The 12,762-nt window shown below is 52.7% G+C and overlaps 5 protein-coding genes across 5 annotated transcripts; 3 read left to right on the top strand and 2 right to left on the bottom strand.

Moving 5' to 3' along the window:
* Positions 1-303: 303 nt before the first annotated feature.
* BO83DRAFT_336589 (aldo/keto reductase) lies at positions 304-1,562 on the top strand. Its single transcript, XM_025528452.1, has 6 exons — positions 304-445; positions 502-512; positions 563-620; positions 671-852; positions 907-1,276; positions 1,324-1,562. Exons 1-6 carry the CDS (start codon positions 371-373, stop codon positions 1,474-1,476), a joined length of 849 nt encoding a protein of 282 aa, XP_025388955.1. The 5' UTR covers positions 304-370; the 3' UTR covers positions 1,477-1,562.
* Positions 1,563-1,649: 87 nt separating this feature from the next.
* Positions 1,650-2,855, top strand: BO83DRAFT_336588 (putative gamma-cysteine synthetase regulatory subunit). Its single transcript, XM_025528451.1, has 2 exons — positions 1,650-1,755; positions 1,802-2,855. Exons 1-2 carry the CDS (start codon positions 1,733-1,735, stop codon positions 2,688-2,690), a joined length of 912 nt encoding a protein of 303 aa, XP_025388954.1. The 5' UTR covers positions 1,650-1,732; the 3' UTR covers positions 2,691-2,855.
* Positions 2,856-2,900: 45 nt separating this feature from the next.
* Positions 2,901-3,928, bottom strand: bud32 (serine/threonine protein kinase BUD32; the record flags this gene model as incomplete). The annotated part of the gene is made up of 2 exons (XM_025529359.1): positions 3,383-3,928; positions 2,901-3,331 (listed from the first exon to the last, which is right to left on the bottom strand). Exons 1-2 carry the CDS (start codon positions 3,762-3,764, stop codon positions 2,901-2,903), a joined length of 813 nt encoding a protein of 270 aa, XP_025388953.1. The 5' UTR covers positions 3,765-3,928.
* A 332-nt stretch (positions 3,929-4,260) lies between these two features.
* BO83DRAFT_359534 (DNA-directed RNA polymerase III core subunit RPO31) lies at positions 4,261-11,338 on the bottom strand. The gene is made up of 4 exons (XM_025529358.1): positions 10,544-11,338; positions 9,267-10,488; positions 8,681-8,814; positions 4,261-8,590 (listed from the first exon to the last, which is right to left on the bottom strand). The coding sequence occupies exons 1-4, from the start codon at positions 11,278-11,280 to the stop codon at positions 4,333-4,335; spliced, it is 6,351 nt and encodes a 2,116-aa protein (XP_025388952.1). The 5' UTR covers positions 11,281-11,338; the 3' UTR covers positions 4,261-4,332.
* A 156-nt stretch (positions 11,339-11,494) lies between these two features.
* BO83DRAFT_377902 (spindle checkpoint protein MAD2) lies at positions 11,495-12,757 on the top strand. Its single transcript, XM_025531113.1, has 8 exons — positions 11,495-11,591; positions 11,642-11,667; positions 11,727-11,752; positions 11,804-11,842; positions 11,896-11,924; positions 11,975-12,120; positions 12,170-12,243; positions 12,304-12,757. Exons 1-8 carry the CDS (start codon positions 11,543-11,545, stop codon positions 12,593-12,595), a joined length of 681 nt encoding a protein of 226 aa, XP_025388951.1. The 5' UTR covers positions 11,495-11,542; the 3' UTR covers positions 12,596-12,757.
* Positions 12,758-12,762: the final 5 nt, after the last annotated feature.

The raw sequence follows: 12,762 nt of genomic DNA, 5'->3' as shown, positions 1-12,762 counted from the left end.
AGCTGAAAAGTAGTTCGGTCAGCCTCGGAATGAACAAGGCAGCTTTGTGTCTACTTCCACCCAAGCCGGACGGGGCTAAGCAGGAGCTAAATAATGTACAATATACAGCTGAACAGAAGAGAAAGAATAATATCCGGATTCCAGAATGCTGCAATGGATGCCAAGATTGCAGATACAAATCTACAAAGTATAATTTATCAATTCGTTATTATTATTAAGGGCTTTCATTGTTAAGGCCAGACTCCAAACCCCACCGCGATGATCTCATCGCTCGTCTTCTCTAATTAAAACTAAGTAGCCAACCACTCCTCTATCTTCAACCTCTCTTCTCCGCACTTCCTTCATATCTGATTGTGACAGTGAACTCACCATGTCTGCTCTACAGAGTCTCCGGTCGACCTATCGTCTTAACTCTGGCCATGAGATCCCCATCCTTGGATATGGGGTGAGCTTATCCTGAACCTTCCCCAGCCGACCAGGTAAAACTAACTAGTGAACCAGGTCTATCTGATGTATGTGCGCTGAGCTAGGCTTCAACTTTCATCCCAGCTAACTTTCCCAGCCCGGCATCCCAGACCGAGAAAGCTGTTCTCGAAGCACTCAGAGTCGGTTACCGTCATGTAGGTTATACCTTTCCCTCCCATCATTCGTCACACTCATCAGATATCAGGTCGACTCTGCCATCATGTACCGCAACGAGAAGGCCTGCGGGCGCGCCATCGCAAACTCCGGTCTTCCCCGGTCGGAGATCTTCTTTACGACCAAGATTCCCCCAGGATCGATGGGATACGATCGCACCAAGCGAGCTATCGACTCAAGTCTGCGTGAAGCACAGCAGGAGTATTTCGATCTGTCAGTTTACACTACGTGCTTACATCCATTAGAAGAAGATGCTGACAGGAGTAGAATCCTGCTACATGCTCCCTACGGCGGAAAAGAAGCCCGTCTCGGCTCGTGGAAGGCCCTTGTGGAGGCACAGAAAGCCGGCAAGACCCGATCCATCGGGGTGTCGAACTATGGAATCCACCACCTCGACGAGCTGGAAGAGTACATCAAGTCCGGTGGAGGGGGACAGATCGATGTCGGCCAGTATGAGCTGCACCCGTGGCTGGACCGATCGGAGATTGCAGAGTGGTTGCAGAAACGCAATATCGTGGTGCAGGCCTACTCCCCCCTGGCGCATGGGACGCGCATGGGCGAACGTGTGCTGAAGGAGCTGGGTAAGAAGTATGGCAAGTCGCCGGCACAGATCATGATCCGCTGGGGGTTACAAAAGGTATGTCCTTTGAAAGCAGTTGGAAGGACTCCATGCTGACGATGTAGGGATTTGTGCCTCTGCCCAAATCGGTGACGCCCAGTCGGATTCAAGAAAATGCGGAGGTGTTTGATTTCGCATTGACAGAGGAGGAGATGAAGTTATTGCACACAGGCGAATATTCGCCCACGGATTGGGATCCCACCGTGGACTACGACTAGATGTAGACCAGTTAGTATGTAATGAAACCGGAGTGTACAGAGTAAACTCAGGGTTATGAATGGATAAAGTCTGTGGATGGATAAGCACAAGACAGGCGGGCCGGTCCCCGCGGGGCTGCTTAGCAATAATTGAACCAATCCATCCATCTTTACCTTTCTCCCCGCCAACTTCAGCGCATTCCATCTCCGAATCCCCCCTCTTTACCTCGTCTACATCATTCCTCTCCTAGAAGAATCCCCTTTAAATACCGTCATCATGAAGCTAATCCTCTCCTCGTCGTACGTATACCCTCGTACCCTCCCAATCCCCCGCTAACAACCACAGAAATATCATGATAAGCGGCGAGACCATCATCCGCCATCCCACCGAAAAGTCCAACGTCGAACTGATCAACTCCCTGCGCACAAACTTCCAAGCCGCCCAACACGCTGCAGACCCCTCTAGCGACCGTCCTCCCTACACCACCTGGACCAAACAAGGCGACAACGCCCTATACATCCCCGCGACTGATTTCGCGCATGGTCTCTCCGAAGAGCGCTCCCAATACGACATCACCGTCAAACTATTCTACCTCCCGGGCATCCCTGCCTCCCGGCGCTGCGCACACACCCGCGAAGCCATCGACCTCGTTCTCAAAGAGCTGCACGTCGACTCTATCGACCTGCTGATCGTCTCTTTCCCGGGCATCCTCTTCGACGCCGACGACGACAGCGACGAAGAAGTCTCCTCCGACAATGGCAGTGAAGAACCCGATGACTTTGACAGCATGATCCAGACATGGCGCACCCTGGAGGGTCTGCAGGAGCAGGGCATGATCTCACAGTTGGGCGTCGCGGAATTCGGAAGTGAACGGCTCGCCCGGTTCCTTCCCCACACGAAGGTCAAGCCGTCTGTCGATCAGATCAACCTGAAGGATTGTTGTGTCGTGCCCAAGTCGCTGATTCTCTATGCTAAGCAAGAGCACATTCAATTGCTGACGCATAACGACTGCATGGATATCTTGCCTGTCGGCACGACTCGGGACCTACTTGGGCCTGGGGAGAAGGGCGCGGGGATTCTGGCTTCGTCGCCGGATGCGCCGGACGGTATCCAGGGCGATGTCGAGCCGCAGTGGGTGGTCAAATATACGGCTGTGGTGAAGGATCGGGGGGTGGTGGAGAATAAGGGATATTTTGCGTTGGCGGATGTTGGCAGCTGCGTGGAGAAATCGTAACCATCCTCCTCCTCCATTTTCTTCGTCTGCTCACTACATGATTACACCCTCGCATGGATAAGCACGGCTGGCGTTATTCGTTCTGTTCATTTCATTCCCGTTCTACTTCTAAATTCTTCTCTTCATATACATAACGACTCAATGACAAGCACATTCACCATCACCATCCCTTTACCCCCTCCCCCAAAAAAAAGAACAAGAATGATAGACCTAACCAATCATACTCCTCTTCCTCCCCCTCATCCTCACATCCTCCAACCTCTTCAACACCGACCCCGACCCGCGATAACTCGCACGATACCCCTCAAGCACCTCCCCAAACAACGGCTCCGTACGGGGATGCGTACTCCCAAACGCACGCTCCAGAACATACAAATCGACCGCGCGATCCTCATCCTGAATACTCTGACTCGCCAGACCAAAATCAATCAACACCACCTCACCCTGCATATCAGGACTCACTCCTTCCCCATCACCCTCAGCTGCGGGCTCCTCAGCACCCCTCAAGATCAAATTACTCGTTGTCAAATCCCCATGCACCACACCAGCCTTATGCAACGCACCCACAGCAGCCCCAACACGTCTCAACAGCCCCTTGACTTTCTTCTCCTCTTCCTCAATCTCATTATCCTGTAGTTTGACTTCCCCATCAACCTGCCTCTTCGCCCCAACACCCACACCAGAAGAGCCACCAGCTGCAGAGCGAGACTTGATATACCTCTCCCACCTCTGAATCACAACCCGAACCACACATCCCTCGATCCACTCCATGAGAATCCACGCCCCATTACCCCTAACGCCCTCACCCACATCCCCCCCAGCACCACTATGGTTATTGTTGGTATTGTTAATATCCCAATCCACCGCCAACACAGCCGGAACATTCACACCCTCGCGCACAAGACGCACCAGACACCTTGCTTCCTGGAGGACGCGGGCACGCGTCAATCGCCGGTCGAGGATCGGGTGGCGGTAGGGCTTTGTTGGGCGGATCTTGAGGGCCGCGGGCGTGGAGGGACTCAGGTAGGTCGTTTTGTATAGGTGGGCTTCGGCGCCTTGGGTTATTAGTTGCATTTGGTGAGAGGGGGTGTGGTGGAAGGGTGGGGGAGGGGTGGGGGTGTGTAGGTTTCTGTTGTCATTGTGGTGGTTATTGTCGTTGGATTGGAGGTCGGTTGGGAGGCGGAGGTGGAGGTGAGGTTGGTGGGGTTGTGTAGAGTATGTCGTCTGGAGAAATGTAGGAGGTGGTGGTGGTGGTGGTGAGAGGAGAGGTGTGAATTGTGTAAGGAGGGGTGTGTGAGAGTGAGGGGAGAAATCGATGTTATCGAAAAGTTCGGGTGGGGCGGTGATTAATGGATGGATGGATGGATGGAATCATGGCTTTATCGGACTTATTAAGCAGGTAGTAGTAGTTTTGACAACTGCTGCAACCACCAGATTAACTACTATTTTATAGTAAGTGCTAGGTAGGATAGTCTTCATGATTTACTATACTATTCTGATAAAAGGCATAGTGATGTGAAATTGCAGTTTTCTGCTATCGCTAAAAGTACACAAGTACACAACATACAACGCCTGGTATGCTTTTAAACCCGTCCCTTTTACAAGTCCTCGTTATCGAGTGTGTTTCTTTTTTTTATGTATATCATGATCGCTTGCGGCGAGCTGCCTTGGCTCTCTCCAATGGCGCCTCGTACACCTCGCTCCATGTATCTTCAAACGTTGTCTTGCGTGCCCCGATCTGCCCCTCGAAGAAGTTCATCTTGCGCACCACCTCCATCGCTCCCGTTCCCAGCGACACCGTCTTGCCCATAATAATACACTCGGACACACCTTCGATGAGATCGCTGCGACCCGCGCCACCAGCGTCGAACAGATGGTCTGCCGTCTTTTCGAACGACGCCAGCTGCAGCACGGAGTCACGCATCTTCGCGAGACCGAATCGCGTGATACCCAGCACTTCACCCTTGTAGGTCATGACATCGGCCAGCAGCTGCATGTGTCGTGGATCAATGTCCATGTCCTTCATGACCTCGCTGATTTCCTGCACGATGGTCGTCCGCGCTGCCTCGATACCGAGAACGTCCCGCATCTCCATCACGTTGTTGGTTGACGTGCGCAGTCCGTCCACACCCATCGTCGTCATACACTCCCGGAGACCGTAGCCTTCTACCAGAAGCGTGTTGGTGGTAGACGTCTCATCGGTTCGGATGATGGCACGGAAGGCCTGGGGGTGACCCAGGACTTGGATGTCGGGAAGCATGCGCTTCAGGTGCTTCAGACGGAGGAAAGGATCGGCACTGGTATGGGCGATCTCCGTCTTGGACAGGTTGGCCTTGGTGGACGGGTCCACGTCCATGTAGACGTGGATGTGGGACCGTGAGCAGCGGAACTTCAGATCGTCCGCCTTGAACCGCTTGTGGTTCTTGATCGCCGACAAGATGTTCTCGATCTTCAGCTCCAGCGCCAAGTCTTGGATGGTCTTCCAGTTGATCTTCACCGTGATATAGGCTTCCTTGCCCGTCCATGTCTCACGGACATAGTGGATAATGTCTCGCAAGTAGGTCTTCTCGATACGTCCCTTGACGATCCGCGCCGCGATGATATTGTCCTTTGTGACGAGCTCGCAAGCAACGACAGGCGTACTGATCTCCTTCGACGCGTTGATAATTTCCTTAATACGGGGTACACCTTGCGTGATACTCATACCGGCGACACCAGCAAAGTGGAAAGTCTTCAGCGTCATCTGCGTACCAGGTTCACCAATGGACTGTGCACCAACTGCACCAACGGCGTGGCCAGCTTCGACCTGGGCCTTCTTGTACTTCATCAAACACGAGGAGATGAAAGTGCGGAGTGTCCGCTCGGTCAGCTTGCCGGTGTGGTTGAGACCCTTCTGACTTCTCTCGTCGTTGGGATCGATGTCACCACCGCGGGAAATCAGCTTGTCTGCCTTCGTAGCGACGTATTGCTGGATTGACTCGAGGAAGTCGCGAGCACTCTCGAATTGATCGATACCATGGTCAGACCGATCCATGTAGCCGAGCTCGTTGCCCATCAGATCCTTCCGCACCAGCTTGGAGCGCTCCTTCGAAAGCATCTCTTCGCAGATCTCCATAATCTCAGCCGGAAGCAAACTCCGCTCGTCGTTCTTGTAAGTCGTGGATTCGGCGTGAATGAAAGTCCGGTCGAAGTGGACAGGCTTGGCCTTACCCTCCATATCCAAGGGATCAAGCTTATCATCACCATACTGGAACTGGACAATGGCCGCCGACGAGTTACGCACGGTATCATCATATCTGGTCGAGAGATCTTCAAGCGACTTCATCAACCGACGAGACATGTAACCCGTCTCGGCAGTCTTGACAGCCGTATCGACCAGACCTTCACGACCGGACATGGCGTGGAAGATGAACTCCGTGGGCTCGAGTCCGGAGAAGAAACTGTTCCGGACGAAACCCTTGGACGGGGGCTGGCGAGCGTTCTTGGGGAAGTGCGGCAGGGTACGGTCCTGGAAGCCGTCCTGCACACGCTGACCACCAATAATCTGCTGTCCGACCAGGGCAACCATCTGGGACACGTTGATACTGGAACCCTTGGATCCAGACGTGGCCATGATTAGGGGCGAGTTGTACTTGCTCAGTTGGGCAATACACTCGTCACCTGCCTGCTGACGGACCTTACTGAGAATACCGGACAATTGGTTCTCCATGGTCTGCAACTCGTCACAACCAGGATACTTCTCCAGCGTGCCTGCCTTGTACTTGGCAATGACTTCGTCACACTGTGCGTAGGCCGTTTCGACGAGGTTATGCTTTGAACGTAAGAGCTTTTCGCTAGGATATACGTCGGTAATACCGATCGAGAATCCCATGTTCGTGAACCAGCGGGCTGAGAGCCTGGACAAGCGGTTCATACCCTCAGCAGCTGCCACCGGTCCGTAATCTCTCAGCATAATATAGAAGACGTTGTCTTTCTTTCCGGAACCAATGGTGGACTTATCCATCACACCACACATCACCTCAGAGTTTCGGATGACGAGCCAGGCATCCTTCGGGTCTAGATCGCGTGGTGTACCATCCTTGGGAGCCTTGAACTCTCTGCAGGCAGCATCCAGGTTGACCAAAACAGGGTCATCCTTGTTCGGCCGCATGAGAATGTTGAAAACCTGCTTTCCGGTCCACAACATCTGAGGCTTAAGCACAGCAGGAGGGGGGAGGTCGAAGCGTGTTTGCGAACCCAGCATGTACAAGCAAATCTGGGTGAACGAGCGGCGGTCGAAGAAGTTGTCCTTGCTACTGAGAATGTATGCGGCACTAATGAAATCCTGAATGGCAGAAATGATCGGCTCTCCGTTCTTGGGCGTGGCCAAGTTGTTCTTGACTCCCATCAGTTCCATCGCTTCGGCTCTCGCCTCCTCCGTCTGAGGCACGTGCAGGTTCATCTCGTCTCCGTCGAAATCCGCGTTGTAAGGGTTACAAACACACTCGTTCAATCGGAAGGTCCGGTGAGGACGGACTTTGGCAAAATGAGACAGAATACTGAGCTTGTGCAAAGAGGGCTGCCGGTTGAAAAGAACAATATCACCGTCCTCAATGTGACGTTCAATAACATCGCCCTCCTGCAGTTGATCGGCAATCATGTTCAGGTTACCATACTTAAGGAAGAGTTTGAATGTCTGGCCTTTCTTCATAATGTAGTTTGCACCCGGCCACTTCTTCGTGCCGTTTCGGACTCTCTGCTGTAGCTTCTCTTTATTGTACCGAGTAACAACTTCGGGATAGGTCATGTTCTTGGCCACCAACTCAGGGACCGCAACCTCGTCGACCCGCAGGTTAGGATCGGGGGAAATGACAGTACGGCCTGAGAAATCCACACGCTTTCCGGACAAGTTACCACGGAATCGACCCTGCTTACCCTTCAAACGCTGCACAAAACCACGAATGGGCTTTCCAAGGTCTGCCTTGTTCAGACCCGGCACATCGCTGTTGATATACACGGCAATCTGTAGCTGCATGTAGTCCCAGCACTCCATGATTGTCTGTACCGGTGCACCCTTCAACAATGCGTTCTTCAGGTTGATATTGCTTTGGACGATGTCACCCAGCTTGGCTGTCAAATCATCCTCGGTGGACGCCGCATCCTGACCGACGGAAGGACGAATACACACCGGAGGAGCGGGAATGAACTGCCAGAGGAACATCTCCGGCCTTGCTTCCTTCGGGTTCAGTCCCAACAGCTCACAATCGGTATCGGAAATCTTCTTGAACAGGTTCAGCACGCGGAGAGCGTTCATATCATCCTGGGCCTTCTTGTAATGTTTCTCAACCTCCGCGTTGGACGTTCTGGCTTCGTCGAATGACCGGTCGAAAACAATCTTGCTAGGCGGCGGAACTTTCTTAACGGAAGTTGAGGCGTTGAATGCACGGAATTTGTCGTGAGTGATTTTGAGGGCGCTCGTTCCAGCTTTCTTCACCACACCGTTAACCGCACCACAGGCCTCGCAGTTGCGTGTCTTGCGACACCGCTCGTTGATCCGCTTCGCAATCTGGCCGCGCCGCAAATTATCCAACCCAGGACGACGCATTTCACGAAGGTAGGCACGGCGATCGGCTTCGGGGAGCAGAATGCGCGAACATTCTTTGCAAACTTCCTGTAGGATGGTGATGACTCGCTTGAAGTATCCGACGTGAAAAGCTGGCAACACGAGCCGGACGTGACCGAAATGTCCATTGCAAACCTGCAGAGCGCCACCACAAGTCTGACATGATGAGGTCTTGTTGGAGATACCCATGCGCGCATCAAGAGGGCCATTGGCTACCACCGCTCGATCATGATCGAGGTCGAAGAACTTGCGATCCGAAACTTCCACCACACCTTGGCTGACAATGTCATCGTTGGACCTAAACAATTGGCGCACAGCATCAGTCTTTGACTGCTCCGCAGCGGAGATCCAAGAGGGGTAGAACTGGGAGAAGCAGGGTCATGCTTACAGAACACCAAACTTCAACTCCTTGATAACTTTGGGAACGCGGTCAATGACCTGGGCCTTGCCCAGGTCGACCTGCACACCTTCTGGAGGCTGCATCGCCGTTGTCAGATGATGATCATGGCAAGGCGACACTGACTCAACGGGTAGAATGCGACGGCGCTGAAATCACCGTACGGCGAGCAAGAAGGTCGCCCAGACGAATGATGATCAGTATTGCACCCAGCGGCACTGCAGCTTGTGGATCTGGAGGAAGGAAAGCCAGCGAGAGAAAGCGACCGCGGGAGGGGGAGAAATTGCAGACGACCGCGGCGGCGGGGTCGGCGACGAACTTTTCTGCGGTTAAATTGTAAGCTCCAGCTTCCGCCGCTCCGCCAATCAGAGTTTCCGGGAAGCCCAGTATTCACACTGCATACTACAATTCTATACAGACATCATTGTCAATGGAAAGAGGCCATTCAGATGCAAGTTCTATTTATCAATATAATAATACAGCAGAAGCAAATATGTTATAGTATACTGTACAGTGGCAGGCATGAAGGTGCCCATTATTTAGCCAAGAAAGCCTGGAATGCCTTCTGTTCGATCACCACATTTCCAACCGCCCGCAGCTTCTTACGTCCCTCCTTCTGCTTCTCCAACAGCTTCCTGCGCCGACTGACATCACTGGCATGCAGCTTCGCGAGGACATCCTTCCGGTACGGCTTGACAGTCTCACGCGCCACAACCTTGCGGCCAACAGCTGCTTGGATGACGATCTCGAAGAGCTGTCGGTCAACGTGCTGCTTGAACTTGGTCACCCATTGTCTGCCCAGTCGCTCCACTTGGCTGTAATGCACGAGCCTTGCGACCGCATCTACTGGCGCCTTGTTCACCAGAAGTTGTAACTTGACGATGTTGCTTGTTTGCCACGCGGATTCCTCGTAGTCAAGGGTGGCGTAGCCCTTAGTAGAGCCCTTGAGCTTTCCGAAGAAGTCGTCGACCAGCTGCGCAAGGGGCAGTTCATACTTGAGAATGACTTGAGTCGAAGTGAAGTACTCAAGGCTCTTCTGCACGCCTCGGTTGGATTCGCAGAGCTCGATGACCTTTCCGAGATACTCATCGGGGAGGGTCAAAGTAGCGACGACATAAGGCTCCTGAATTTCGGATATCTTGCCGCGCAGCTCTTCATCCTCCGGGAATTTGGCGGGATTGGAGATAATCTCTTCCCTGCCGTCTTTCCAGATGAGTTTCACGGGAACGGAAGGAGGAGTAATGATTATACTGGCACCGTGCTCCTGGCGCAGACGGTCCTCAAAGACAGAGCAATGCAGTGTTCCCAAGAAGCCTAACCGGAAACCTGCTCCAAGAGCATGAGACGATTCCTTTTGCACAGTAATACTCCGGTCGTTCAGGCAAAGCTGGTTGATACTATCTTCCAAGTGCTCAAAGTGATCCGCGTCCACGGGATAGGCGGCCACGAAAACCATTGCCTTGGGCTCTTCGAAGCCCGGAAGCGGCTCGACGACCTTTTCAAACCCAACCTTCGTGTAGGTGTCACCGATCTTGGCTTCCTTGCTTCGCTTCATACCCGGGTTGAAGAAGATGTAGCCGACCTGGCCAGCGCGAAGGACCGACTGGGCAGTCTCATTGGGATACATGATTCCGACCTCACCCACGAAGTATTTGATTCCAGTCGCGAACGACACAAGCTGGTCTCCTGCCCGGACTTCACCATCGAAAACGCGGACCAAGCAGATGACACCTCGGTACGAATCATACCAGGAATCAACGAGAAGCATCCGTAGGGGATTGTTGACATCTCCCACCGGTCTTTTTGAGTCAGTTTCAATGCTTGGCTAAAAGGGTTTGTATAAGCTAAACTTACGCCGGAATCTTCTCAACCACAGTAGGGAGTAATTGATGTACATTTAGACCGGTCTTGGCTGATACCAATACTGCACTTTCCGTGTCAAGCTCAAAGGACTGTTCCATTTGGTTAAGAGCACGGTCCGGGTCAGCGGACGGCAGGTCCACCTTGTTGATGACGGGAATCAGCTCCAGGCCCTGAGAGAACGCGAGGTAGAAGTTGGCAACTGTCTGAGCCTGGATACCTTGACTGGCATCGACTAGCAGCAACGCTCCTCCGCAGCTGGCATAACTGCGCGAAACCTCCGCACGGAAGTCCACATGCCCCGGTGTATCCACCAGATGCAACAGATAGTCCTCGCCATTATGGTTGTAAATCATTGTACATGTCTGTGCCTTCACCGTGATACCCCGTTCACGCTCGACGTCAAGCTTGTCCAGGACCTGCTTGTTCATACCAGGCTGGATCGTTCCGGTAAGTTCCAACAGCCGATCGGAGAGGGTACTTTTGCCATGGTCGACGTGGGCGACAATGCAAAAGTTACGGTATCGGTCGATCGGGATAGCTGCGATTCTTGATTCAAGGTCGGAGGCTGGCTGGCTGGCCGGTGCCCTGCCGCGCGATGCCCAGCATGCGGCGGAAGTCGTGAAAAACCGGGCTGGATTAGCAAGGCCGGACGGCGGCTTGAGAAGGCTTGCAGCAGGACATTTCGGTGCTGCGCGCAGCCACCTGGCTAACTGCAGGCATCCTCGCATCTGGAGGTCTGCAATTGCATGGGAATGAATTGCGTGGACGAGATAGTATATGGACTGCAGACACGGTCAGGCACAGGCAAGTCTCCATCCAATTTGCGGGCGGAAAAAGTGCGGCTGCGGAGACCAGGCCGGCGGGCGGTCAGTCAGATTGCCGCGGTGACTGTCTCGATAAACAAAGCTTCCCTCTTTCCCCTCGCATGTAACCCTTTACGCTGAGCAGCTTGTCGTCAACACTTCAATCCCAGAAACTCTCACAGCCATCATGTCCGCTACTAAGGATAAGTCCAAGGTCCACAAGCTGTCCTTGAAAGGTACGGATAAATAGTCTGTGAGATATGAGCAGAAGCTTATACACAAGCAGGATCGGCGAAGCTGGTGGCCGAATTCGTGAGTTTTTCTTTTTTGTCTGAGATTCAATCCAAAAAGAAAAATACTAATGAGCCTAGTTTGAATACTCCATCAACTCGATTCTGTAGGTTTATTGCCACTCTTCGCACGGAAGTGCCCATCTAATGTCTTCCAGCTTCCAGAGAGGAGTCTACCCTCCAGAGGATTTCACGACGTGAGTGCCTTACGCCCTGCCAGTATGGAAGCAGACTAACCAGTTTTACCAAGTGTCAAAAAATATGGTCTCAACATGCTGGGTTTGTCACTACGAACCTGCTACTGGAATTGCCTTGTTGACCAATAGTAGTTACCGCCGACGATCAGGTCAAAGCCTACATCAAGAAGATTATGTCGCAATTGAACAAATGGATGACGGGTGGCAAGATCTCTAAGCTTGTTATTGTCATCACGGACAAAGAAACTGGTGAACACGTGGAAAGATGGCAGTTTGATGTACGCAAGTTGTGTCCTCTTACCGTATACAGGACTAACGAGGTATCAGGTGCAAATATTTGGAAAGCATTCCAAGAGCCAATCATCCCGCACTACTGGCGACAAGGAGAACGCATCCCCTGGGTAAGTTTCTATTACTATGCATTCCACTCCACTCCGCTAATCAGGCCTCGCCTTCTACAGTGATAAGGATCCCCAAGCCGCTGCCACAGTTGAGAAAACCGAGAAGGAAATCCAAGACGAGATCCAGGCTATCTTCCGCCAGATCACCGCATCAGTCACATTCCTGCCCGTCCTGGATGGCGACTGCACATTCAACGTTCTGGTATACGCCGATGCCGACTCCGAGGTCCCCGTAGAATGGGGCGACAGTGACGCCAAAGAAATCAAGAACGCAGAGAAGGTGCAGCTCCGAAGCTTCAGCACCAACAACCACCGCGTAGAGACACTGGTCAGCTATCGTCTTGCCGACTAGTCACTTCTCCGCATCATCAGGTGTTTAAACGGAGGCGTTACGGAAGAGAGGGCGGGATTTGTATTCGGGAGCATTTCGGGCATCTTTTCATCACTGTGTATTCTACATCTATTTTCTCACAACCAGCATGATTGCTATCTACCAATGACTAACGATTTTAACTGCAT

This window comes from Aspergillus eucalypticola (genome assembly GCF_003184535.1).
Source record: "Aspergillus eucalypticola CBS 122712 chromosome Unknown BO83scaffold_10, whole genome shotgun sequence".
Taxonomy (NCBI): domain Eukaryota; kingdom Fungi; phylum Ascomycota; class Eurotiomycetes; order Eurotiales; family Aspergillaceae; genus Aspergillus; species Aspergillus eucalypticola.
The sequence above is the reverse complement of the archived record's forward strand: the minus strand, read 5'-3'. Positions and strand labels throughout refer to the sequence as shown.

Bases quoted from the DNA above. Each gene is read 5' to 3' on its own strand.
- BO83DRAFT_336588 (XM_025528451.1), top strand. From the start codon at position 1,733: ATGAAGCTAATCCTCTCCTCGTC. The intron at 1,756-1,801 runs GTACGTATACCC...TAACAACCACAG, and splicing joins AAGCTAATCCTCTCCTCGTC to AAATATCATGATAAGCGGCG.
- BO83DRAFT_336589 (XM_025528452.1), top strand. From the start codon at position 371: ATGTCTGCTCTACAGAGTCTCCGGTCGACCTATCGTCTTAACTCTGGC. The intron at 853-906 runs GTCAGTTTACAC...TGACAGGAGTAG, and splicing joins CAGCAGGAGTATTTCGATCT to AATCCTGCTACATGCTCCCT. The intron at 1,277-1,323 runs GTATGTCCTTTG...CTGACGATGTAG, and splicing joins TCCGCTGGGGGTTACAAAAG to GGATTTGTGCCTCTGCCCAA.
- BO83DRAFT_377902 (XM_025531113.1), top strand. From the start codon at position 11,543: ATGTCCGCTACTAAGGATAAGTCCAAGGTCCACAAGCTGTCCTTGAAA. The intron at 11,925-11,974 runs GTTTGTCACTAC...GACCAATAGTAG, and splicing joins ATATGGTCTCAACATGCTGG to TTACCGCCGACGATCAGGTC. The intron at 12,244-12,303 runs GTAAGTTTCTAT...CGCCTTCTACAG, and splicing joins AAGGAGAACGCATCCCCTGG to TGATAAGGATCCCCAAGCCG.
- BO83DRAFT_359534 (XM_025529358.1), bottom strand. From the start codon at position 11,280: ATGCGAGGATGCCTGCAGTTAGCCAGGTGGCTGCGCGCAGCACCGAAA. The intron at 10,489-10,543 runs GTAAGTTTAGCT...TGACTCAAAAAG, and splicing joins GTGGTTGAGAAGATTCCGGC to ACCGGTGGGAGATGTCAACA. The intron at 8,591-8,680 runs GTAAGCATGACC...CCAATTGTTTAG, and splicing joins GAGTTGAAGTTTGGTGTTCT to GTCCAACGATGACATTGTCA.